General features: G+C 39.5%; 1 protein-coding gene across 4 annotated transcripts; it reads left to right on the top strand.

Annotated features, from left to right (window-relative positions):
- Positions 1 to 1,173: 1,173 nt before the first annotated feature.
- waslb (WASP like actin nucleation promoting factor b) lies at positions 1,174 to 26,586 on the top strand. 4 transcript variants are annotated; one of them, XM_044343577.1, is made up of 12 exons: positions 1,174 to 1,603; positions 11,096 to 11,230; positions 11,534 to 11,620; positions 12,881 to 12,977; positions 14,873 to 14,896; positions 19,393 to 19,576; positions 20,035 to 20,077; positions 21,871 to 22,024; positions 22,354 to 22,371; positions 23,557 to 24,104; positions 24,208 to 24,316; positions 25,292 to 26,586. In XM_044343577.1, the coding sequence occupies exons 1-12, from the start codon at positions 1,499 to 1,501 to the stop codon at positions 25,351 to 25,353; spliced, it is 1,566 nt and encodes a 521-aa protein (XP_044199512.1). In that variant the 5' UTR covers positions 1,174 to 1,498; the 3' UTR covers positions 25,354 to 26,586. The 4 variants fall into 4 exon arrangements, with proteins under 4 accessions (XP_044199512.1, XP_044199514.1, XP_044199513.1 ...); XM_044343579.1 differs by lacking the exon at positions 14,873 to 14,896 and having other exon boundaries at positions 1,175 to 1,603; XM_044343578.1 differs by lacking the exon at positions 22,354 to 22,371 and having other exon boundaries at positions 1,175 to 1,603.
- Positions 26,587 to 27,401: the final 815 nt, after the last annotated feature.

Raw genomic sequence — 27,401 nt, 5'->3', positions numbered from 1 at the left:
AAGTGAGGTGCAGGTATGTACACGCACCCTTAGTAATTGTACTTTAATTAGATACAGTATGTCTTCACAAGTTAGAAAACCACTATATGTGAGGCTTTGCAAAGCATTCAAAAATAAAAAGTATAAAATGTTTGTAGACGCTTTACAAATAAAGGCTAATAAAGCGAAATCACTTCAAGGGTGTATTTATCACAAGGGAAAGTCTTTTCTGTTTATAACTTAACCTGCACACAACACCTGTTTATGAACTTGACAGAGCGTGTTACAAACTATTACAAACAGCCTTAGGCATGTTATTAAGATAGGGGTGAGCCATGTATGCTGCTCTCATTCAAGACTATAATAGCCTTTAAATATATCTGTAAAGTGATAGTGTGTCTGATAATAGTGATAATAAATGATAATGTCTGACATGAAAAGCTATGGTAAAGACTTGCAATACATCAGGAACATTAGGGAGGCTTTATGTGGTCTGACTGACAAAGATTCTGTAGTAACACACTGAAATGTACACTTTGAAGCATATGTCAGACATGGTACTCCTACCCCTGAGGCTATGTATAGTAACTGGAGCAGTCTTAATTTTTACTTCACTTCTATCGTAGGTTATTTTTAGTTTATCGCAATGAAAGGAAGTTTTGTTGACCCACAAGCATTTCAGTTCAAGAGGGCCAATCAGTCCTTTACCCAGGGTGTTTCATGTACTATGAAATCATAGTTGAACCATGCAATGACCCCTCTGACTTTAAGAATGAAATGCCACATTGTTATCATTAGAGGGAAATTATAATTTCCATGATTCCTTTGCTTAACAGCTATTCAGGTTTAACTTTCTAATTTAAAGTGTGGGCTTAGATTTGCATTAATTTCTGCATTATAACATCATCTTGGCAACTTGCACCTTCTTTCTTATCTCCTCCCATTCTGCACTCGCACACATTCCTGTCATAAAAGCCAGGGGCGGACTGGACGGAACCATCGTCATGGAGAGTCTGCTGAGAAGTATACTTTTTATAAAGCACAACATGCTCACCAAGCTTTTACAAGAATATATGAAATATTTAAGATTACTTAAATATAACATTTTCACCGTGTGTCGTGCTAAGATTTTCCCTCACTGATTATGTGGGACACTGCTGGGAAACGTGTGCACCCCTTTCCCGGCGCAGTGGAGTCGTCCTGCCACTGCCATGTTGGATGGAGCTGGCTGGCTCCGGGCTCTCTGGCGGCCGGACTTCCCAGGAAAGTTTTCACCGTTTTCCGTCTTCGCTCAGCCGCTGCAGTTTTGACCTTATTTTAAAGAGGAGCGGGACGTCACATTGCATTCCCAAACAGCATACAGTTTTTTTGGAGAGTACCTTCTCCTTTAGCGGACCCCCCAGGTTTAAACCGAGCCGGTGAGAGGGGCTCGGAGGAAGGCCACGGATGACCGAGGGATTGTTTATGTATCTTATAACGAGTTAGAGTCGGTGCATACTTTATAAATTGATCACCAATAATGAGTGGACATCCGTCGCAACGGCGGCAAGCAAACGTCGGCTCGATCCTGCTGACACCGCAGGAGAATGAATGCCTTTTCAACCAAATTGGCAGGAAATGCATCGTAAGTTTTTTTTCCCCATGAAATTGTTGTATGATAGCTGCCTTAAAAAAAAGCTAATACTAGCTAACTTGCTCCGTGTTTCCTGTCCCGACACTGGGAGACATAAGGCGAGCTATGAGGTGTAACTTAACGGTGTGTTTGTGGCCTACAGTTTATATGTTGTGATTTTTTTATTTTTTATTTATTTATTTATTTATTTTTATTTTTTTTGAGACTTAAAGACTGAAGAGGTTGGTTTGTTGTGACAGCCGAGGCGACGAGGGAGGGCTGTGTTAAACGTCCCGTTTGGGACGGTTGACATTTGGGCAAACAGCAAGTTTCACTCCAGCCTTGGGCCTGGTCTAACTTACAGCTTGACACACCTGAAAGCACCCACGAAATCCTTAAAAAAATCCGCCGTCACGCCTTCAACCTAGCTTTGACAGAGTGGAGTTAGTAGTCAGGGATTTTTGGGAGCTGTTAAATCAATCAGCAGGGCAAAGAAAGGACTGGTTTTTGCACTGGCATTACATAACACAGCTGAACCTTGGTTGTTTTCGGGAAGTGTGTCCACTGAGAAGAATGTACCAGGCTGAGGACAGTCCCTGTTTTAATGCAAGGAGGTGTACAAAATGAGACGAGAAAGCCTTGCTGTTACCAGTGTGGCTGCAGTCAAGATCAGTAGTGCAATGTCACGATTCAATATTGTGTGATAATTACGTAACACGTTTAGTTAGCGTTCAGCTGACTCATTTTTATGTGCTCCCCCCTGCACCATGCCCAGCAGAGTGAAGTCACATTTGCAGCTACATCATCATTATTAGACAACATAACATAGCTTATCCTTGTATTTCCCATACCCCCACTGGCAGGGAATATTCATGAGCAATTTAAACCATTTCAGCAGGTAAAACCAATATCAGAAGACCCCTGAGCATCAAACCAATGAATGTTTTCCTTACATAGTGGCTTTAGTTTTTAACCGTTTCTCACCACAGTCAGAAGTTGTTACCCTTCACCTGATGATCAGTCGTTTCACACCCAGATTATATAGCTAAACTAAATTGTATGTAGGTTTATTGTAGTAATGCGTGTGCACAACTCCGATGGGCATTATGGGGGAAGTGGTTTCTTCTGCCATGCTGTTAGGAGTATCTTCCTGTCTCATTTGCTGACTTTTGCAGTCCAAAAATGTCCTGTACTTTACCACCATTAAGGCAGAAATGCACTTGCAAGTCTTTCACTGTGCAGGAGGGTAATATTGTTCCCCAACAAGGGTGTGTGTGTGTGTGTCTGTGTGTGTGTCTGTGTGTGTGTGTCTGTGTCTGTGTGTGTGTGTGTGTGTGTGTGTGTGTGTGTGTGTGTGTGTGTGTGTGTGTATCACTGTTTTCCAGCAAAAGGCCAAAAGTGAGACTGAGGGTGAGACATCATCAGAGTTGCAACGATTAATCCATTAGTTGCCAACTATTGAATGAATCGCCAACTATTTTAATATTGATTAATCATTTGGAGTCTTTTATTTATTTATTTTTTTAAAGAAAAAAAAGTCCAAATTCTCTGGTTCCAGCTTCTCAAATGTGAATATTTTCTGGTTTCTTTAGTCTTCTTTGACAGTAAACTGAATATCTTTGGGTTGTGGACAACAAGACATTCGTCACCTTTGGCTCTGGTAAACAGTGATCAGCATTTTTCACAATTTTAATAATCATCAGCCATTGATGGCTGATAGTCATCGACCACCACCATTTACCACCATAACGTCGTGATTTAAAAGCGCCCCCCCCCCCCTAGTATTTCAAATATTTTTTATAATCAGATGATCTGCTTAATGAGGTAGCTTAAGCATGGGCTATAGTGAGGAAAAGTAAGGAAAGACTGGGTGAGTAGGTGAGGATGGGCTGTGAATGGGCTCAGATGTGCAAAAAATAGAAATAGTAATCAAAGTACAACATACATACATATAAAAAGTATAAAGAAAGTATATTAAAAAATTATAGTACCTTTTTGTAGGAGATGACCATAAGTAAACCCCCCAACAACGATATTATCGTCCATTGCAATGTTTCATTGTGGACTTCATCATAGACATCACTCAACCCTAATTTGTATAAATCAACCCTAAATACATGTAAATTGTTTCAATTTTCTTTTTTAGCAACAATGTTTTTCTGTGTACTTTTAAAACTTGTTCGTGTCTCATGAGTTGTCACCCAATAATATCAGCCAGTAGACTGTAAAGGTGTCAGATTAATAAATTAATGTTAAACTATGTTATGTCTTTCATCTATAAAGCCTAATCAGGTTTGCTCTATAGATATGAGTCAGTCCGAGAGGCAACAGTGTCCATTTCTGCATTCATATAATAGTTAACTGCCCTTTCATAGTACACACCTTTACGTAGCCTGTTCTCAGGTTATTTCCCCATAACAATCATAGCTTCCTTTACTGGTGTATAAGAAAGGTGGTATGTTTGAGGGACAGAGAAATGGCTCTTCCTCTTTGTCAGCAGAGCTCACCTACTTGCAGTGAACCAGTCATGCTGTGGGTGTGTGTGTGTGTGTGTGTGTGTGTGTGTGTGTGTGCACACCTGTTTGCTTTGGAAAGAGCACATTTCCTGTCCCATGACACTATGCCAGGCCCATATGTGGTCACACTGTGTGATGTCCCGCCTCCTCCTTTGCGTGGACACACAGGTTTATGGGGTGTGTCTTTCTTCACCTATGTAACCTGTTTAGAAAAATCCAGTGACAGCACTCCTCTGGCATTATAGTAATTGTGTCATTCAGCATGTGACAGAGACACAGAATCAGGAACATTCCTCACAGTCCTACACTCTTGTGTGTCTGTACACGTCTTTGCATGCAGAGAGAGTTCGAGACAGACTGTATGTGTGTGTGTCTGTGTGTGTGTGTGTGTGTGTGTGTGTATGTGTGTGTGTGGGAGAAACTAGGGAGAGGAAGATTGGAAAAGACAGACATTGTGTGTCTCCCTGCCCAATCTAATTAGAATGCCCACCAGTGATTTAGTGGCTCACTGAGTGATTTTGTGTTATGTAATGTACTTATTATGCAGAAAATGTAAGAATCACAGAGTCACCTTTACTTTCTTGGTACTGACGTCTTTCTGAGATGGCTTTGTGCAACTGAATTAGACTTGATTTACTCTGTTTGTATACTTGCTAGGTATTTAAAAGCAGAACGTCCCTACTGTTATTTATTGCTTGCTTTTAGTCCCTGCAAAGAGGTAGTGGTGGAAAACTTGATGTCCAACAATGATACACAAGGCAACTTTTTGCACTGCATTGCCCCTAGAGTTATATTAATATTGCTGCTTTAATCTCAGAATTAAAATATGGTTCTATTACTCTCTTTGTTGCTTGGATTGCACAAAAGATTTCACCACGCTTGCTAAGGCAAGCTGTTGCTGTCAAGTTATATTGAACATGGTTGTGAATTTTAACAGATTCTGTTAGCGTTTTAATGCACTTCATTTAAAGTCTGCCCTGTGTTGCCAGTAGCTTTATTTTGCAACAGATCAGCGTACAGATTACAGATTAGGAAGTTACCAAATGCACAGTGAATAATTACAGTTTACAGACCTTTGCCTGGAACTGTAAAACAACTTGAAGTATTTCCACCTGCTTTCTGCTTTGGTTGAATCACACACATGCGTACACCAACAGGTACGTGCACAGTGGTCTTACTCATTGGTTGTACTCATTAGTATTCCTTGTGCTGTTTTCACCATCAGCAACACTGTCTGACTGGGCAAAAGGTGGAACGGGTCCAATTCACACTCTGTGTGTGTGTGTGTGTGTGTGTGTGTGTGTGTGTGTGTGTGTGTGTGTGTGAGCGCGCACAGACTGCCTGATCAGCAGTCCTGTCCTACAGGAAGTCCCGTGGTCGGCCTCCTCTGGTGATTTGTGCTGGAGAAGTGGAACATGACTCCTCTTTTCCTCCACTTCTCCCCCTTTTTTTCCAATTTTCTCTCCTTCCTTTCTAAATTTTTAATCTCACCTTTTATGTAGTCTATTCCTATCCCCACTTTCTTGTCATTGATTTTCGCCTTCATCTCCTTTTCAAGCCTGTTTTGCATCTCTTCCGTCATTTCTTTTCCCTACTATCATTCACTTTCCTTGTCTCTCTTCTCTTTCCCTGTACTACCTTCCTGCCCTCACCCACTTTTCCTGTTGTCAGGTTTGTCCCACCATTTCCCATTCCTTTGCATCTCACTTGTCACTTCCTACCTCTTGGGAAGATCTTATGAAGAACTATTACAGTCTGGTACAAATGGTTGACCAAATGGTTTATGGAAGACGTTTAAATTAAAGCCTAAAAATAAAGTAAAATTAAAGTTTCCTCCTGCATTTAAGCAAAAAGGACACGAGTAAACAGAATCTCCCCCTGCTGATTCTCTGTTAACCGATCAAAACAAAACTTCTGGGGGCTTGAAGGTCTTGTTGTGATGAAAGGTCAGCCATGTCACAGCAGCTTCTAAAACATTTCACAGGAGAGTAAGCATGCACAGTGTCAGAAATTGCCCTCTCCATATCACAAAATGTTTTGCACATAATTATTACGCCTGATTATTTGTTGTTATCTGTAGACTCTTAACTGTTAACGTTGTCCTTATTTAACAAATTATTTAATCTTAACGACTTTTGAGCACAGCTTCCAGCCCTTAGGCAAACAGTCAACGATCCTCTCTCAGGAACTAAAGTGATGTTTTCACTTTCAAACAGAGGTTGCTGTTTTTTTTTTTTCTTCAGCATCAGGCCAATTCATTCTTTTCCACTCGGCTCATCGCTACCGATGGCCAAAGATGGTTCATGTAATATTTCCCAAAGTGGTCTCAGGCATTTGGACCCTACTGTAGGACCGCTCAGAATTGATTCAGCTACTTTGGCTTACCACCACCAGAGCGCCACTACCCTCCACCTCCTCATGAAGGCGCTGAACAGACTGGTGACGGTCAGATGGGCGGCGATTGAGGTGACAATTAAGAAAAAAAATGCAAGCAAAAACGACCAGCAATGAGCAGCTGCTGTCAGACTCTTCATGTCGGCGCTGACCATGCAGAGTCTGCTGGAACTTTGACATCAACTAGAGGCACATTCATGGCCCTTTGTAAAAGTTTCTGTGATAACTGTTGTAGCTCAGCTAGCAGCCCTACGAGTAGCTCTTCGGTGTGTCTGTGGGGAAGTGTCAATACATAGCCGCTGCTGTTAATCGTTAATGTTTAGCCTACTATTGTCACTCATTAGCCCAGAATATCTTGTAAAGTTCTAAACATAGAAGTTAGTTATCGGCAGATCGTGTTGTATTTACTGCCACGGAAAATGAATAAATCTTTGGGTTATCAGCATGACGTCACCTCTCTGTTGTCTCTTATCAGACTTCCTAACTACCAGCAGCTCTATGAGAGGCACAAAAAGAGGCTACAATTAGCAGTGTTGTGATATTTATACTTGGCGGCATTTCTTTTCTGTGAAACTTGAGTACTGATAATGAGCATTGTACATTATCTGACTATCCTTGCTGCTCTTTGAAATATTTTTTTCTTTCTTCAGTTACAGATATCGTGAGATATATATATATATATATATATATATATATATATATATATATATATATTTCTTTGTGACATATTGTGTATCGCAGAATTGCCTTTGTTGTGATATATCTTAATTGTGGGAAGAATATCATGATAGTATCGTGACTTCATCTGTGATTCCCACCCCTAGTAAAAAGTGTGTTTGTTCTTTATTTTTTTCTTTTTGGTGAGATGCCTCTACAAGCTGGGAATACCATTGAAGTTGATTAACAGATAAAGCACAATGCTGTTGCTTTCAGAGAGTCCAGCATCATGTTGATAAAATCTTCAATCACAGACTGGTGCTTCCTGGTCTCCTTGTTCTGATTGTGAAAGAGAAAGATTGTGGTTGTAACTGTGCAGACTGTGTCCTGTATGGATAATTAGCTTTATCATTGTAGCTCAGGTCAGATGTAGAAACTGTGAGTTTGAGAACAAGTGCACAAGGGAGAATTTATTCGTGAGTGAGCGTTTTGTCGGGTTTTGATGACGCCATAGAGTGAGCTCCACTTCCTGCAGCCTTTGGCCCTGTCAGGAACAATCAGCACTCCATGGGCAGATGAAACCCCAGGGCCTCAGCGCATGGACACCATTAAAGCCTCTGTGAAAGAGAAATTCCATCACATAGCAGAATTCACATTATTCATTTGATCTTGTGTATTTGTGATCTAAATACAATCAATCAGGAGCTGTCAGGCTGCCGATAAAATCAATGTTTATATACACATGAATAAAAATATCTAAATAACACAAAGTGCTGACAGACAAATGGCCTCTGTGATGACAAACAAAGTCTGTTAATGCTATAATGATGTAGTTGGATGCTGATTCAGGAGGAAAACAAAAAAGTAACATGCTTGTAAAACACATTTGAACCTACTTTGATTATATTGTCTGTCAGTTAGTATTAAGACCTGTCTAAATGCTTAAAATTAATGTCATAATATTGATGATTGCAGCCAAGTTTGTGGTAGAAGTAGACTCATTCATGCTGCGAGGTTATGAACTGATTCATGACCACAACATAATGGTTCTGCTGCATGTGCTTGTGCCATTGTGTTATCTCATGCACTGTACGTTGTGTTGTGTGCGGTGTAATGTTAGTCATACGATGTGGCTACTACAAGCCTTTCAGCCGTTCCCTTTAAGCCTTGAGGCTGTGTAACCCACTTAGCAAAATGCAGCTTCCTATATGAAGAGCTATGGTGCACTGAGTCAGTGAGTAATCAGCTCTTATTTATGCTGTTGGAGAGATGTGTGACACTCTGTCATGCTTATGTTTTGGATTTAAAAGTATTCTTAGGATAGTAGTGCTGATGAAGGCCTTCTGTCAGACAAGATAAATAGTAAATCTCTGCTTCTGCTTAGAGTAGCTTTGCAAGTAAAACCAAGGACAAATCTTACATTATGTAATAGCAACTCTTTCTCCTTAAGTTTTTCTGACCTCCTGTGCAGAAGTGAATGTAAAATGTGAAAACCCATCAACATGAACTGCATTTTGATGCCCTGAAAGGTAGCACTTTTTGAGACACCATAAGGAAGTGGTGCTTTGTTTGTGGTAGGAACGTGATCCAACCCAACTACTAGGTGTGCTCAGCAAGTTCCCATAGCCAGCTGCACTTTGCATACTGGGATGCGGATGAGCGAAATCAACAGTTGCTAGCAGATAGCAGCAGAATGATTTGAGAACCGACCTGGACTAGCACAGCAAAGTATATTGCATTTGGCCAGAGGACCTTCTTCAGGACCTTCTTCCTGTGTTTACGATCTTCCTCCCTTGCCAGACACAACTAACCAATAAGCAAAGGGACTGTTCTCACATGGCATTTTGGTCCACTTTAATTTTTTCTTTATGAAAAGAAACTGAATCAACAGGAAAACACAACAAGTTTACAAACTCATCCACTGATTCAGACCAGAGCAAACAAACTGTAGGTTTGGCTGTGGTCCAGGAACTATCATAGTGGAATTTATTACACTGAATTTTTCTGGCTTGTCAGACACAAACCTTGAGACCGCTACAAGTTGTGTACAGTTTTCATTCCCAAGCAGGCTATGGTTTTATTAGGTTAGATTCAACTTTATTGTCATTTAACAAGTACAAGTGCTTAACAACAAAATGTAGTTGGCACCTAACCAGAAGTGCAAGTTGGGCATAAAGTGCAATAAAGGAGAAGTTTGCAGATTGAGGAAGTAAATGTAAGCCTGTACAAAATGTGTATGAATGTGATATATGTACAGTTCATAAAAGGAACTATGAATGCTGGTATATATATATTAATGAGCTACTACAGTAGCAAGTTTCTCTACAGTTCTTTTTTTTTTTTTTTTTTTTTGGCCTATGCAACGTCTTCTCTACTTAAGCATCACATTCACATTACACTAAATTACAATGAACAAGACCAGAGCTCTGTTTGTGTTGTTTGATTGCATGCAACAATTCCTGGAACCATTCAGGCATTTCCCTTGTTGATGCTCTCGCTTTCATCTGTGTGTTAATGGCTGTGAACCTGGACCCCTCAGTGTGAGGAAACCCTGCAGCAACCTGTAAAACCCTGGGGGGTGTGGGGGTCTCATCTGGTCTTATGATCAGAGATGTGTCTGTGAATGTGCCACATGTGTGTTCCTTAGCACGTACTGTAGGTAAATATCATTATATAGTAGTCTCAGACTGTAGACATATATCTCACTGATAACTTAAGGTTTAAAGTAGAGTCTTAAACTCCAAACATCTTAAAATTTAAGGTGATATGAGGGAGTGAGTTATCAGTTTTTATGTAACTTTTAAAGACTTGTTATGTGCTTAAATACTGGTAAGCAGCATGGCAGATGCTGCATGAGAGAAGTGCTAAGTGTAATGACTTTTATTCTTACAAAGGGTGCATGTGTATAGGCTCTTAATATAGCTTGGATCCTTAATGGATATTAGACTTCAAGAAACGTTCTCAATACATACCAGGAGTAAACGAGCAACCACAATTAAGGGTGCTTTGTATCTGTGACGATGTGTCCTGTGTGATTTTCCTGGCATGGTTAAGTGCACCTTTGTTACAGTCACCAGTGTCAAAGGAGAAACTGTCAAAACAGATTTTTTACAATTCTGTGTTACAACATTGATTCGGTATGACGACAAAATCAGTTTTGGTTCCTGTTAGTGCCCTTTATCTGCGTAGTCTGACTAACCCCCCGCTGCTCTCATTCAATTTAGCGGATGTTCCTCTTCTTTGGCATTGATGGATTCTCCTCTGATAACCACAGGGCAGAGCATTTTGACCCCCACAGAGTCACTATCACCCCGTCACTCAGTGTGTTGTTGTGTCATTATATTTTCATACTGCCCATCAAACTGATAGGCGCAAAGCAGTGGATAGCATGGACACATTTTCAAATTGATTTCACCTATTTAATCAACTGTTTAAGGAGGCACTGAAGCTCATGGTAACCTTCCTGATCAAGGAGGTGGTCATAGAGTTACTATTTTTGAGTCGGTGCAGGTAAATATTTTTTGTGCCCTCATTTTGATGTTCTCTATTTGGGCATTAGTAGAATGAGTACTATCCTGTACTGTTAAAACAAAGAGAATCAAACCTTTAATCGCTTTTCACCCTACACAGTGATGCAGGGCTGATGCGAAATCTTGAGCATCGCAGCTCGTAGATGTTGAGTTTTGCAAACATTGGCTTTACAGATTTCAGTGGTCGATGAGTTCACAGAAGCCTTGAAGCCTTTATCACTAACAACCTACATTGATTTATAATCAGTTACTTTAATTTCATAGGAAACAATCAGTTTCTATACTGTATGTACAAAAAGTATTTATTCTCTTCTTCTGTGCAGCTTTACATGGCTACTTAAAAAACACACAAACCATGTTCTAGCTATTAAAATACACCGTATAATCATGACTCTATCTCTCTCCAGACATTGTCCTCAGCAGTGGTCCAGGTGTTCACAGCAGACAGGAACTCCAGCTGGAACAAGAAATGTTGCGGGGTGGCCTGTCTGATCAAAGACAACCCCCTACGATCCTACTTCATCAGGGTCTTTGACATCAGGGTAGGTACATACAGAGCAGTTCTGCATGCTGCTGATTGCATCTTTGCTGGCACATGGCCAGCTGATGTTACTTAGCACTATGACTATCCAGTGGTGGTGTACCACCATTCAATTTAATGTTTTTATAGGCACACAGTGGAATCTGTGGGATGTCTATTCATCAACAGAAAACATAAATTAAAAACAACTCCAGTGCACAGCATGTTTAGTTACACTTACACACATTTCCTTTTGTTTGTATACATGCCTTCTTCTGTATATATAAGCAATTAATTATTTATTCAATATCTGTTTTTTCCACAGGACGGTAAGATGATGTTTGAACAGGAGCTGTACAACAACTTTACCATCTACCTCCCCAAACCCTATTTCATCACATTTGCTGGAGATGTGAGTTGCGCTCTTTGTAGAGTTTCACATTTCTCTTTTACTTTCTTACTTTTAATCCTCTTTGTTTCAGGTCACCCAAATTCGGTCTCAGATTAGTACTTTTTTTCCATTTTGATGTATTTTTGCATTCATTCATGGAAAAAGCTGGAGAGGACAGATGAGGTAGTAGTTTCTGCCTCTCTTGCCATCAGTTTACTTTATAGACTATTTAACTGATAAATAGGTTCTGGTAACAGAAAAAACACACTGGTTTCCTCAATTAAATCCTAATATTAAAAACTAACAGATTATTCAACAACACTTGATGTTCCAGTTTCCTCAAAAACTCTCCTATCCTAATGGTGCAAAAAGAATCTGTCCCCTGCACATTAAAGTCAATTTTTAACCCATTTAACTAGGTGTGACTCTTATTGCTTAACTGAAGAGCTACTGTTTGCCATATTGTAAGCACAATAAACCTGCATTGGCACATGCATAACAGTTGCACTAGGTTAAAACTTTGTTTTCAGAAATCAACAAGTGTAAAAGCTTATATTGAAAAACATTTTGTGTCTTCATACATACACGTGAAACAGCTTGAGAACTGGTTCTCAACACCCAACCCACGCAAAAACTGTTGATTTGTCGAGAGGATTTTGTTTAACAAAACATGTATATATAAGTTTTAGTTTGCTACAGAGCTTATTGTCTTCATCAAAGATCCAATACACTGCTGTCACTCAATACACTTTGTCAGAAAACTACAATGAGAAACGTGAGCTAACTTCCAGGTTTGCCTTCCATAAGACACAACAACATCTTTTAGTACTATTCCCATCATGTAAAACAGCATTTATTTTAGGAACCCTAGCTTTATGTCATATCTGAAGCATTTCATGTGACAATACCTTTTCATTTGTGGAGTAAACATCTTAGCTGGTGAGTACAGTGGCTCAGACTCCAGCAGACCATGAAGTATGTCAGATTGCAGATAGTGGTGATAAATTTGAGACTTTTAACTGTACACAGATCTTGAAAATAGGCTTTGAAATGGGATTACAATTAGTTTTTATTTTAAGAAATAAATAGATTTGACAAGAAGTAACAAAAGGAATTTATTCTGCTTTTTATGAAAACATTAGAAATCTTTTACATTATGTGGAGAGTTATGTCCATTGTTTTAAAGCAGCACATTACATGACAGTAAATCAGTTCTCAATGTTTCTCTTGTTTTAAATTTGGCCAATTTCTGTTTTGTGTGTGTCGTTTCTGTTCATACAGTCATGCCAAGTGGGCCTGAACTTTGCCAGTGAAGAGGAGGCCAAGCGTTTCCGTGCCCATGTGTCAGAGCTACTGGGGAAAAGACAGAGGAAAACTGGTACCAACTGACTGCTGACATGCCTACATATCGACCTACTGATCTAACTAAAAAATGACATGCTTAGCAATTTTTTTAATCTTGTGTTCAAAATAGTCTGCTGTTATTTAGCTTATTTCAAGTCGAACCATATTACTGTAGTGGTACAGTACAGCAATTTCCTAATTTGTCGTGCAGTCTGTGCAGTGAGAGGTGTTAGCTTGAAATAATCTGAAGCTGGCTTGGTAAATGTGAACACAAGATAAAGTCTGTTTCTAAGCTTGTTATTTTTACAGTGCTTAATCACACAGAACTGGGCAAAAAATGTCTAAATATCAATACATGAAGTAATTGATATAGAGGCAATGGATTGATGTCGTCATGAACGATGTATTGCAGTTGAGATGTGAGATGTTCTATGGGTCTGGCCTTTTTTAGTTCATTTGAACCAATCCTTTACCAAAATTGAATATATTGAAAACTATTTAGAATTTTTTGCCTGGGTTTGTTTACTATACCATCTGTTCCTCTTCTCCTGATCTACAGCAGTCTCTTATGATAACACATAACACCATTTTCAAACATAAGTCTGTAAACTCTCCTTCAGCTTTAGCCATTCAGGTGCTCATATGAAATTGACAAAGTAAAATAGAAGTGGACAGAAAGATCATGCAGTGAGTGACAGGTCACATAATAATCACTTTTTAAAGTTTACTAAAATGATCCCCACAGTAGAGTTGGAGCAGAGATTCAGACAGCACCAGATTAATTTTTAGCAAAACCTGTAAGGGATGCACCACAACACTCAGGCGTTTGGAAAATTATGGTGACTGGCCTAATGGGGGCACTACAGTTTCAGGTTAAAATGAAAAAAACAAATCAATGATCAGCTGTGAGAAGGACTTCATCCCTATTTTCAGACTTGCCATGAATTGAAAATGGTGATTAATGTGAGGGGCCCTGAAAGGGGCTTTTTGTAAATAGAAAATAATCATAAATGGCACTCAAAAATTGAATTTACATGGATTTCATCAGCACCAACAATTAGACATTGTGACTGCAATCCTTTTTAAGGAAATTTTACAAAATGTAGTTGAGCATTAAACCCTCTATCTTATCTAAGGAAATGAGATGTGAATGTTTGTATGTGTCTAAGTTCATCTAAACAAACTCACAAAATGCAGATTAGATTGAAAAAACATTTTTTGTGCGCAGCTGTGCACATACTAACTTCACTTAAACTTATTATTGGCACTCATTCTTGAGACTTTTATCATCATGTGCTTGATTAAGACCGTCCGTCTCTTCCTCTTCCTCTCCTGCGGGTCATTTCCTGACCCTTCAAATGGATCTCGTTCTCTTTCATCTACTCCTCTTCAGCCCTCTGCGTTGGGTGCCTAATCTTAGCTACAAGGCTTCTTCTGTTTGACCTTTGGGCCATTGGAAAACTCAAGCCATCTGTGTTGTGAAGTGTGTGTGTGTGTTTTAGTTAATCAGCTCTGCAGAGTAACCCTCCTTTTTAACAGCCTCTGTGCTTCTGTTACATCTAAAAGACTCTACTCTTCAGTCCTGAACATCGATAGTTCTATACAGAGGATATATGTACTGTCCTCTAGACCTTTAAATGTATGTATGGATATATTAATCACCGTCATGTGTGTGTATACATACAGAAATGTGTGATTTACGTCTCCTAAACACACTAACAGAACACTCTGCTTGGCAATTTTTCTGAATAACTTTCCATTCTGTGCAGCACAAGCACAACCCCGCCGAGCCTTGCTCTAAAGAACCAATAAACTATCTTCTCTTTGTACGTCTGCGTTCTGACGCTCTGACACATATTCGCCTTCCACTAACACAATCCACTACTCAGCACAGGATTGTAATGATTTCATTTGTCTGTGTGTTCACAGAAAAGAGACGCGACCCTCCAAATGGTATGTTTTCCACTATTTCCTGTCAGTAACTTCAGAATAACAGAAGAGAAGTGTAAAACCAGCATCAGACCAGTGTCTGGTGGTACTGGCAAACATTTGTGTCAATCTGCTCGGTATGCCAGATGGGTGGAGCTTTAGGATAATTTGGGGTTTTGTGTTTCTTGGCAACCAGTCAAGACTGTTTCCTTTCCCTAAGATTGTGGAAGCATTTTATATTATATGAAATTCCAAAAATGTGGCATCCATTAAGAGCAAATTGAAATCCAAAAAGATTGATTATACAAATAAAGACCAGTTAAATTGTACCTATTATCAACTACATAAACAGCTGTCAACAAACTATGTATTTACATCATCTAGTAAGACTACATACTTATTAGGCTGTAAGTAGACTGTGTGTTCACAGTAGAAAGATGACAAAATCTGTAAATAAACAAGCTCAGACCTGGCCCACAATGAAATATACAAAAAGGAAAAGGAGGAGCTGCTCATAGCTGGAAAATTAATTGTGGATGGTGGTGAAATTCAGGAATAGCTCAGCTATTAATTCTTTGGAGAATCATTTTCTACTTGTGAGGTTTAATTGGCAGTGGAGTTCAAAAAATTATAGTTTAATCGACATGCTGATACATATCAGTCATGTCAATGAAGTCTTGTGACATTAACTGGTAAATGGTAAAATATGTTGTTTTTGTATACTAGCTTCAAAAACTGCATACTATGACAAGTAGTATGTATTACATAATAGTATGTGGTGTGCAAATGAGACACAGCTGTTGTCTGTTTTGCTTCCTTTCCTCCATCTTACTGTACTCATTACTAGAGCTGCGTCAATCAGTCTATCGAAATAAAATTAATGGGCAACTATTTTGGTAATAGAGTAATTGTTTCAGTCATTTTTTTAAGCAAAAATGCTGAATCTTCGGTTCCACTTTCTCAAATGTGACAATTTGCTGTCTTTTTTGTCATATATTAGTTAGTCAGACAAAATAAGCAAATTGAAGACATCACGGTGTATTATGAGAAATTTCCCTTTTTTTTTTAGCATTGCATTGACTAAAAGATCAAGAAAATAATGGGCAGATTAATCAATAATGAAAATAATCGGTAGTTGCAGCCCTAAAACTTAAAACACCTCCAGTTGAGAAAGACAAACAAGCAGCCATGGTGCTGCTGCTTCATCATCATCACCATTATGATGATGCAGAGTAATTAGCCATATTGTTCACAAATCCACAAATCCAGGCTCAGCAACTTCTAAGAAATAACTGTTGTTTTTTTTACATAGGTTTGGCTTACAGTCAGTGGCAATGGATTCCAAAATGATAGGAATAGTGGAAGAATGTAGAAGAAAAGCAGGCAAATGATCATAATACTAAAACTATGTGATAACATACAGTGTAACATAACATCACAGTGCCTTGTAATGGGGTTTTTGTATACTGTCATTGCACCATTAGTGAATTAGAATCTAGAGTCTTGATCTGTGAACTACATGCCCTTCATTGCCTCGCCTCGGCTCTCAATACGATTTGATGACTAAACAGATGGCATACATTTGTAGATATATACACGTGCTTTTTGGACATAAAGTATAAGAAACGCAGCCTAGTTCTGGACAGGAGAAAAGCAGTTTTGGATAGACAGCATGGTTTGATGGAGCAGGCTTATTAATACATCTGTGTGTGTGCGCATGCAGCCGTGCAGAGGTCTTAACTACACACATGACACATTTTAGCTGATGCTCGTATCCAGAGCAGCTTAACGGCGTCAGGCATGTGGATGTTTTGCTTTGTGTCAATAGAAATTAAAAAAGGACATTAGTCATATTTAACAGCAATAAATCTGTGCTCAGTCATGCACTCTTATAAATGTTCGTTACAGTCTCCATCTTGGATTTGCCGTGCATGGTTTCAGTCTATGAATCTTGATCTTGGTGTATGAATTGGTTCATCTCCAAAGAAAGTCATCCATGTCCTCCCACAGGAATATCTTCTTCATGTCTCCATCTGTCACTGCAACATAGCTCTGTTACTGTCTAAACAACTCTAGCAAGGTTCTTTCTCTCCTTCTGTTCTGCCATCTCCAGCTCTCTCCTGCTCATCACTTGTCCTAATCTGCCCTTTCCCCTCTGCTCTTCATTTCATCTGTCTTCATTTTCCTCTTTTCTGTTATCGCTCTGCTTTTCTCGCTCTTCCTCTTACTCTGCAGATTCATCATGTTTTAGAAACCCCTGAGATTACTGTGGGATTAGGCATGGATGGGTTTTAATGGTTACGTAAAGTCCAGCATTAAAGCCAGAATAATTTGCCAGGATTAGATCCATTTGTGTGTTTTTGTAGAGAAAGGGAGGAGACACCGGTAGAAGTGGGTGGAGAAATGATCACAGCGAGCCAATCCGAGCATGATGATCTAACACTGCGTCCTGCTGTGATGGAAAGTCAGGGTGATAGAAAATAACTGCAAAATAGATATGAATATGCTCTGCCGGACAGATGCAGCAGGGAAATGGAAATTAGTGAACAATTTGCGTGGAAGAAATCTGTTGCGGTAATGGAAGGAATGCAAGAGAAAGAATAAACTTTGGCTTTTGGCTGGCTAAGTGTTGGCTGGCTCTTTTCCCCTTCAATGGCACTGCTGGATATCTGCCTGCACAGCTCAGACACTATTCGAGTCAACTCCCCCATATGTCTGATGAGGATATTAATTCAATAAATCCAGACTGCTGCGCCAAGTTCGTCACAAGTTGGCTTACTTTCTGCACTTGTGTTTTGGTCGTCTTTTGGAAACCTCGGAAACCATCTTGGCTTTCAGGTTCAAGCAAAGCAGAAAACTTTTTCCTGAGAAGACTGGGACAAGTGGATTTTGCATTTTTTTCCTGCTCACTGTCAGGCTGAAGAGGGAGTCCTTTTTGTGGAGACATTGTTTCACAAAACCGCATTTAAATAATTTTTTCAAATTAGGATCTTTCTTGGTGTCTCCTTCTGGGCTTGCTCTCGCCGTATTGCCCATGCCCAGTCAGCACCTACGATGATGTTCTGTACCACCTTCCTGTCTGCGCCCTCTGAAGAACTTGGATGTGAAGGGGGCGGAGGAGGAGGAGCAGCAGTAGGTGGAGGTTTGAGCCCAGGTAGCTGCCTGTCCTCCTTACACTGCCTGGTTCTCCCTCAGGATGAACTCTACCCATCTCTCTCCGACCCCACCGCTCGGCTCTCCGTTTGCCCCGAAGAGCGAACTTGCAACTTGGTCGGTAAAATGCTTCTCGATGTCAGCATGACCACCTGCAGAGCAAGAGATGGTGGGTGTATTTGGGACAGGGTGAGACGGCGACGTAGTCGATCAGCTTCACCTTCACCCAGCAAAACACCAAAAAGTCCCTGTAGTGAGAGTGTCAAAGGTATGAGATGCTGATAGGAATCACAGGGGCAATGAAACTACGCTGACTCTGTTTTCCTTGAGTGTGATACTTTTGGTGAATACATTGAGAACGACTTTGTTGACTCAACTCAAAATCCACATTAGTACAAATCTACAAGCTGGAGATAAATAGCATCGATGTTAGGCGCAATAATTTACTAAAACACTGACTATTAGTCCAGCAGTTGAACTGTTGGAGGACATTTTGCAGTGTGTTGATGCCTTATCGTTGATATGAAATCCATGTTAATTGGCTGCATGCGTATGGTGGATTTACTGTTAGTGCTGGTTCATGGTGATTGCTTTTTTGCAGTTCTCGTTACCATGTGTGGTTATGTCATATGTGGTTATGCCTGTGTCTAGTGTCTAGTCTAAATCAACTTCACAAATTTGAAAAATATAGTCATATTTCTACTCTTCATTACACTAATATATAAACACAAACACACAACATTTTGTTTTGTGAATTTTATGTTCTTAATCTGTAACTTATTATTGTTTCCTATACTAAAGTTTAAATATGTTTTAGAAATATTCATTTACAGTAACTGACAGTTTGTATGATTGACCGAGCAATGCACCAGATGCAAAAGTGAACTCACTTTAGAATGAATGTTGTTTGTAAAGGATGGCAGGTCACCAAACTGACAGAACAAGTTTTACCACAGATTTTCATATATCTTTATCTCTAAGACATTGACAAGTCTTTGGTAATAATGTTTTGTTTCAGCTTCAGTTCTGTCTTTTAAAAAAGAATTCCCAGTGCTCTCTCTGAGCCAGGTGAAGTATGTAATAGCTGTTAAATAATGGATTACTGAACATAATTGGAAGAACATTGCTGGCCCTGAAATGCCCTGTGCTTGGATTTCAACATGGAGCCAAGGTCTTATCATTTTTTTATGAACTGTTAGACTCAACACGTCACTGTTGTCACAGTTATGCCAGACTCCATTAAAAATTCTTGTACTCCTTAAGATGTATGTAATGGGAAACCTCTCAACCCAGTTTTTTCACTATAGTCTGATACACTGCTGTATTATATAAACTGTAACTTTAATACTGTGTCGATCATTTTCCAGGCCCGACGTTGCCCATGGCCACCGTCGACATCAAAAACCCAGAGATCAGCGGTGTTCAGCGTTACCATAACAACTCTCAGATGAACAACATGGTGCACTCCTCCTTCCCCAAGAGGGAGAAAAAGACCAAAGGAAAGAAGAAGAGGTTGACCAAGGCAGACATCGGCACACCGAGCAACTTCCAGTGAGTCGCTGGGCACTAGCAGGGTTGGGTCCAGTTCAGGTGATGGATTAACACTGACCATAGTTTAGTTTTTTAGGATGCCTTGGATAGATCTGTCAGTCTGGGCTTCACCCCTTTGCACCAGAACAGATTCCCAACATTTTGGATTTGTTGCAAAACATTTCTATCACCACTTCTACAAATCCACCAAATTTCATACATAACATATTTGATTAACTCCTATATGACATATTGGCCCAGGGTCCAGCTCATCCCCATCGCCCACTCGTCCATAAACATCACAAGTGCTGGTGAATGTGTGGGAGGTATTAATCCTATGCAGTGTGTACCATGATTAGTAATACAGGAAAATCTGTGCTGTGCTTTCAGGAATGTACTGTATATCTCTTCAGCCCTCTCCTCTCCTCTTTTTAACTTTTACATGATCTCAAAAGCTTTCCATTTTTCTTTTCTCTCAGGCACATTGGGCATGTAGGATGGGATCCAAATACAGGTTTCGATGTAAGTATAATTTATAGATTGTAATGTCGATGTGACTGCACAAGAAGGAGTATGTGACCTCTACATGTTCTTAAAACATGGCCTATAGTTAATCTGTTTGTCAGTCAGACATCCCTCTTATAGATGGATTTTTCAAATTTACTATCAGGACCAAAATATTAAAGCTGAGCTGCATAGCCAAGTCATCAGTAGGGTTACACAAGGAGATTTCGGAGGGAAGAGAATCAACCTGCATCTGCATAATCCATGGACTCATTCCCAAAAAGCATCATCAGTAATTATGATGGCTGCTGGATGATGAGCATGAGATCATACGGGTCAGAGGACTTACTGTATCTCTAAACGGGGAAAAAAAAGATGAATTTCAGATGATTTGGTTTCATAAGTTAATGCTTTCAAGGATTGATTTGAACGGGTGACGTCATTCAAACAAAGCTTACTCACTTCTCAAATCCTCCAGCTTAAAGCTGAAGCACAAATGAGCAGGCAGTATATTTTATAGTCTTACCAGCTAAATTTGTCTCTTTTCTCTTCAATCCTTACATCACAAGGATTGAAAAGATGAAATACTTTAAAGTCCTACCTTTTAAAAGGATCATCTTTTTTAAGTAGCAAACACTTTGAAAAGTTTTGTAGTTTTCTTCACAGTATTCACACAATTCAAATCATGACATGAGGATATACTTTGTGGCATTGGTGCACCATCACACAGTTTATCCAGAAACAGAACATATTGACACTATTAAATAAAGAGTGTATTGTTTGTGGCTTTAGTTCCTTTCTTTATTATCTGAGCTGGCAACAAAAAACGGAAATGGTTGAAGGTGAAACTTTGGTAACAGGCTTGTTTTAACTTGTGCTTGGATCTGGGTTAGTGAGATCTACTTTCTTCCTGGGTGCCAACCTCATAGTGCTACCCCATGCCACTAGGTGGCAGCATAACGGGTGACATTGTGGTCTCCTTCTGAGCAATCTTAGAGGGTTAGCTGAAAGTGTTCTCACAAAACAAAATGTAACACTACAAGTTACTTCTTACATTCAGCTCATGTGTAAAACGGTTTACATGGTTGAACAGATTTCTAACAGCCAGTTTCAAACTGGGTTATCCTGCTTTTTCCAACATCCCCTGTAATCCTAAATGACCACACTTAACTTTTCACATGTCGGTCAAATAATGTGTTACTGAGCTGTAAAGCCCATAAATACAGATAAAAACCAGTGAGATAACATCACAGATCTTAACATGTAGGGCATGTGATTATGTATGTGCAGGAATGTGTTTATACATGAGCCGGTAAACTGAAGATACTGTAGTTTGAATTCAGAATATTTGCAGAAATATTTACAAGTAATATCAATAGAACTCTAAGAAAATTGTAAACAAGGAGAATGATCAGTTGTATCGCTCTTGATTCATTAAGTCTGACCCACTGTTGCTATTGGCCCGACCGACTGACAGTGAAACTCTGCCTGATTAGGAAATGTCAGTCAGGTTTAACAGTATTGGAAATTGAGGAATTTATTCAATTAAAGCTTCTAGCAATGTGCATGAGGATGAATTAATGCCTTCTTATGTCACACATTTATGAAATGCCTTGTATTTCTTGCTATTTACCATGTCTGTTTGTATTTCTGCAGCCTCACATAACCCAATTAGTAAAGCACAGTGGTTCCTTTTCCAGGGCTAAGAATTTGATTACCACTGTGGTAACTGTTTCTGATTGTCCATCCTGAGCAGATTGAATAGATGCATTTATCAAAGTGGCTTGTCTTCCTCTGTTTTCTCTTTTCAGTTAAATAATTTGGACCCTGAGCTGAAGAACCTGTTTGATATGTGTGGCATCTCTGAGGCTCAGCTGAAGGACAAGGAGACCTCTAAGGTCATCTATGACTTCATCGAGAAGAAAGGAGGAGTAGAGGCTGTCAAAAATGAGCTACGGAGACAAGGTAAGGCACAGAAGCAGCTGGGAGAATAAATCATATCTTATTGCTCTGAAGATCATGTTTACTCATATAGCAGCAAAAGTGAATTAAGAGGATTTACAAAGAAGAGATGTAGGTGAAAGATCTTGAGCCTGTGCAAAACATAATTCAAAAAGGGAAGATGGTTAGAAAAGGTGCAACTCATCACATGATGTCAAAAATATTCAACACTTCTGTTAAATGTGATCTATGCACATGTTTTTGCAGGGCACTGTCCATGTGAAAATGCCTTTTTAAAAGGGTTGATTGTCATTTTAAGACAATCTAACAAGTGTGGTGGTTTTATCCCCCAGGTCCGCCCAGGTGGAGCGGTAGGTTTCTATGCATGACCTGCTGTGACAGCTCATGGCTGTGCATGTAGAGTTGTATTATGAATCTAATAAGAATTCAACCAAAGTTTGTGAGGTTGTTGCGGTTACTTATGTAGTTCAGTGTTTGCTGTTCTACACTTGATTTCACTTGAGTTGGATGTGCTATAATTTTCTGACTCTAGGGCATTGTAACTACAGCTGGAGATATTAAAAAATGCAGCTTTCAAAAATGCTTAGTCATGTTAGACAGACTTCCTCCCTTTCATGAAATTATTGTTGTGCAATGTAGGGCTGGGCAATATGGATAGAATCAAACATTTGACTGAAAACCTCGATATCGATATTGTGACAATATTGTAGGGATGACTACTGGTGCTTTGATAAATAATCATCAGTAATGTGGATATAATGACTAAGTAGGTAAAGGTGAATAATAGAACAGTCTAAGTTCAGAAAATTACATCTCTTTACTGTAATGCAGCCTTTAAAACCAGGAAAAGACAACACTTATGCCATATCACAATATTATGATATCTAGTCTCATATCATTTATATAATATATATTATTATATCGATATATTGCCCAGTCCTAGTGCAATGATTACTTTTTTTCTGTGTGACTCCTGTCTTAGCATTACGTGAAGCTTTATCACACTTGTAAACTCTACTTCTGGTCTGCCATATTGTAAACACTTTGCATGTGAACTGACGCTTTTTTTAACCAGCAGTTGACTGAAGTGCATTAGGCCCAAACTAGCTTTTAAGAATCAATAAGGCAAATTGAAAAGCATGTTCAAAATGAATCCCTGGTTCTTCTATTCAGATTCTCAGTTTCAGAATACAGTTTCATCTCATCACCGTCTCATCTTTGTCATGGAAAAAGCAAATATATTATGTCACAGTTTTAACAAAATTAACACAAGTTATATGCAAGAAGGCTGCCCCCAGTGGTTTAATTTTTTAACAGCATGATGCAAAGATGAAAGCAACAAATGGAGAACTGACGAGCATTTTGGACAGATATGCTGTGAAAACTTTAAAACTCCTGAATCCCTTAATGAATGTAAAAAAATACATCTGTGTCTTCTTCAAGGCTGCAGTGTGAACTCTGAATGATGCATAGTGATCATTACAAATTTTCCCTTTTTTAACCTGTTTTTTTTGTTTGTTTGTTTTTCTCTTCAGCTCCTCCGCCCCCTCCATCCAGAGGCGGCGGCCCACCTCCCCCACCCCCACACCACAGCTCAGCCCCTCCTCCTCCCCCTCCCCCTGCCCGGGGGCGAGGTGCCCCACCACCTCCCCCCTCCAGAGCTCCTATCTCCGCGCCCCCACCTCCCCCTCCATCCCGACCAGGCATGTCCGCTCCACCGCCTCCCCCGCCCAGCCGAGGCTCTCTCCCGCCTCCTCCTCCACCAGCCCATGCCTCAATTCCTGTGGCGCCTCCCCCACCTCCACCTCCCCCCTCATCTTCAACTCCATCTAGCACCGGAGCACCACCTCCTCCCCCTCCTCCTCCTCCTCCGCCGCCTCCCGGCCCCCCACCCCCTGCTCCTCCTCCGCTGCCCACAGAGGACAACGGAGGGGACAGCAGTGTGCCCGGCAAGTCGGCATTGCTGAGTCAGATCAGAGAAGGCACCCAGCTGAAGAAGGTGGAACAGAAAGAGAGGCCGGTGTCCAGCACGGGCAGAGACGCACTTCTGGACCAAATCCGACAAGGAATCCAACTTAAATCTGTAAGTATTCATCAGTCACATATAACTCACCTCCCTACTAATTATGTATAGTAGTGAGTATCCTGTGCTTTAACTGTGGCTGCTCATGCCATCTTCTCCACAGAGGGAGGACAATGTTGATACATCTCCTTCCACCCCGGCCCCATCGGCAGGCATCGTAGGGGCCTTGATGGAGGTGATGAAGAGAAGGAACAAGGCTATTCACTGTTCAGGTACATATAGACATATCTACCATCTGCTCTGTTCATAAAATTTTTGTTTTTAAGTTTAATCCGAGCTTCAGTGGGCATCAATGACATTTTCAGAGCACCCCCGTCTCCTGTCATGTACAGTAGAAATCCACAAGATTTTTACCATGAAAATTACTTTACATTGTATTATATTACATTCATTTAGCTTTTGCCCAAAGCAACTGATAATAATAATAAGTGCTGACGCAGAGGTAAAAAAGTCACCCAGCTCGGTGCTACATCGGCCAATCAAAACATACGTGTTCATTCCATGTAAATTACTTGTTAACATTATTGCCGCTTGTACTGGTTACTAAGTGATTTATACATCTTGATAACCTTCCAGAGTTAACCTTGTCTCTCTCTTATTATTACAAACCGCTGTGTAGTTATTTGGCCTGTAAAATAATGGATCTATTTCTCAAACCAGCCTATTTGGATTGTATTTCTTGGCCTCACTGGTACATGAAACAACATGCCCCCCGCCAACGCAAGTAAAACTTCTCTTAAAAAATAGGGCAGTTCCTTGACACCACTTGCAGGAACTCAATGTGTTGGCTTAACATTAGACCTCTAGACTTTGCGTCATTTACGGTACGTCAGATGACACTTTGTCGCCAATATATAAATCAGACTTTCCCCACTTCCTCATGTACCTTGTGATTTCTTTTTTCCACTTTTTGGCCTTTTCTGTAAAGGAAACTTTTCTTTCCTGCTTGAAAGTACTCCTAAAAATAGATTCAAAGAAGGTACAAAGTCAAAAATGTAAATGTATATGTAGTGTTAATATAAAAATGTATTTATGAAGTACTTGTTATCCCAAAAAAATATGAATTTCATCAGGGAAGGAGAGTACTTATATAATAAATATAACATTGCCTGAATTAGTGTGGAAAAAAACATCTTTTTTGAGCTGTTTCAGTTGACTTCATATGAAGGTCTTCTTCTCTTCCACAGATGACGACGACGATGATGAAGATGATGAGGACTTTGAGGATGAGGATGAATGGGATGACTAGCGATTTTTTTTTTTTTTTTTTTTTATTATTTTTTTTTATCCCTTCCCCAACCCCCCTCGGGATGATTGACACTAAAATTGTTCTTGTCTTTCTAAAAAGAAATCTTTAATTTCAAATTATAAATGTAAATGTTCTATCAATTTGCTGTATATTTTTGTTGCCTTTATGCTTTTTTTATTAATCTGTGCAATACCTCATTTAATCTGTTAAAGTTTGTCATTCTCATATCTTAGTTTGTTGTTTCTTCATCTTCGTCATGTTCACTTGGTTTGTCTGTCGGCTCCATCTCATTCTCTTAGTAGCAATACGTCACATCTCGCATTTTAACTGTCTTCTGCTTTTCCTCCATTCATCCCATCTCTCTGTATCTTTCTCCTCCTCCCACATCCCCAACTCTTTGCTATTTATCTCCTCCATCTGTCAACCATCTCAACCATATTTCATGTCTGCTTCCTCCCATCACATGTTCTCTCCCCGTGTCACTCTCGTGTTCTCTTGCTATCCCGTGTTCCCAGAATAACGTGCAATTTTACATCAAGTTGTCTCTTGAACCTTTAGAGTTGAATGTTTTTTTGTTTTTGTTTTTTTCTTTTGGTCAGTGATTGAAGGAGGAGGGCTTACAAAACCAGTTGCCACAAATCCTTCATCATGTCATCATTGTTCGTCAGGAGGAAGAAAAAAAATTAACTATTTTCATACCCTATTGCTCTGTAGTTTATTTTTACTTATTCAAATGATCCTAGTTTAGCACTCATATTTTCTTAAAACAAAGAAGAAGAAAAAAAAGAAATGCTTTTTGGAATATTTAGCTTCATTTGCTGTTGACTGTAAATTTGCTCCAGAGTTTGAGTCTTGTTATATTTTTGCACAGATTGAAAGAGGAGACTCGCTGCATGAGTACAGGACATTTTCAGGTCTGTATCATTATGAAACATACATATGCTTTAAGATACCAGGCAAAATACACTTTGACATTAAGCATTTTTAACCGTTAACACATCACACTACAGACTACACGCATGGAGGTAGCCCACAGTCTTACGGCTGGCTCTGTTGTGAATTTTAGTTGGGTTTTTTTTTTTTGTCAGTCACACTACATTCAGTTGAAATTGTGTATTTTTTTTTAATCTTTTTATTTTTTACAGTAGCGAGCAGAGCGTTAATAAATGCCTGTTTGTTTGAATCAGGACATTCATCATGTAAAGCTTGAGGAATAAAGACATTTTAGTTTTACACACCTGATGCTTATAATGGGTCCATATGCTAAGTTACTGTACAAAAACAGCTGGGCTAAAGTTGTGTTCTTCCAGTTCTTCCTGTTGTAGACACTAAGTGCTGATGCAGCGTAGGGAGAAACATTAGATCCATGGCATTATGCATAATAAAACAAGTATCAATATTTTCCTGACTAACTAGTAAATAATGAAGTGTAATATAGGAATTGCTTATCTAAAGAACTCAGACAGTGGGCAGTTTTTCCCTACAAAGAGCCAGTGATTGAATGTGAACATGCATCCAAATTTGGGTTGAAGGTGCAATGTGTACAATTTAGTGGCATCCAGCGTAACGGACTTGGCAGAAATGGAATATAGTATTAATATTTTTTAATTAGTGTACAATCACCTGAAAATAAGAATTGTGTTTTTGTTACCTCAGAAGGAGCCCTTTATATCTACATAGGGAGCAGGTCCTTTCCCACAGAGCCTGCCATGTTGTACCGCCATGTTTCTACAGTAGCCCAGAATGTGCTTGGAAGGGGAGGGTGAGGGGTTATCAGTTGGTTGTAGTCTGCAACCTCACCATTACATGCCACTAAATATTACACACTGGTCCTTTAAACAATATTAACAAGTAATTCTTGAAATGTGTGTAATTTAATGGAGGATTTGCCACAAAGGACAATACTCAAAACACCGGATTTAAGAACACTAGATTTAAAAATGACTTTGTTTACTTGGAGTGAATGACAACTCTCCTGAGATTGTCCAAGTGTGGTAAACTCCAAATACTAACAAGATAAGTTAGAGAAAGAAATCTATTTATAGCTG

Source organism: Thunnus albacares, chromosome 23 (assembly GCF_914725855.1).
Source record: "Thunnus albacares chromosome 23, fThuAlb1.1, whole genome shotgun sequence".
Classification (NCBI taxonomy): domain Eukaryota; kingdom Metazoa; phylum Chordata; class Actinopteri; order Scombriformes; family Scombridae; genus Thunnus; species Thunnus albacares.
Note: the sequence above shows the minus strand (reverse complement) of the source record. Positions and strands in the feature narration are given on the sequence as shown.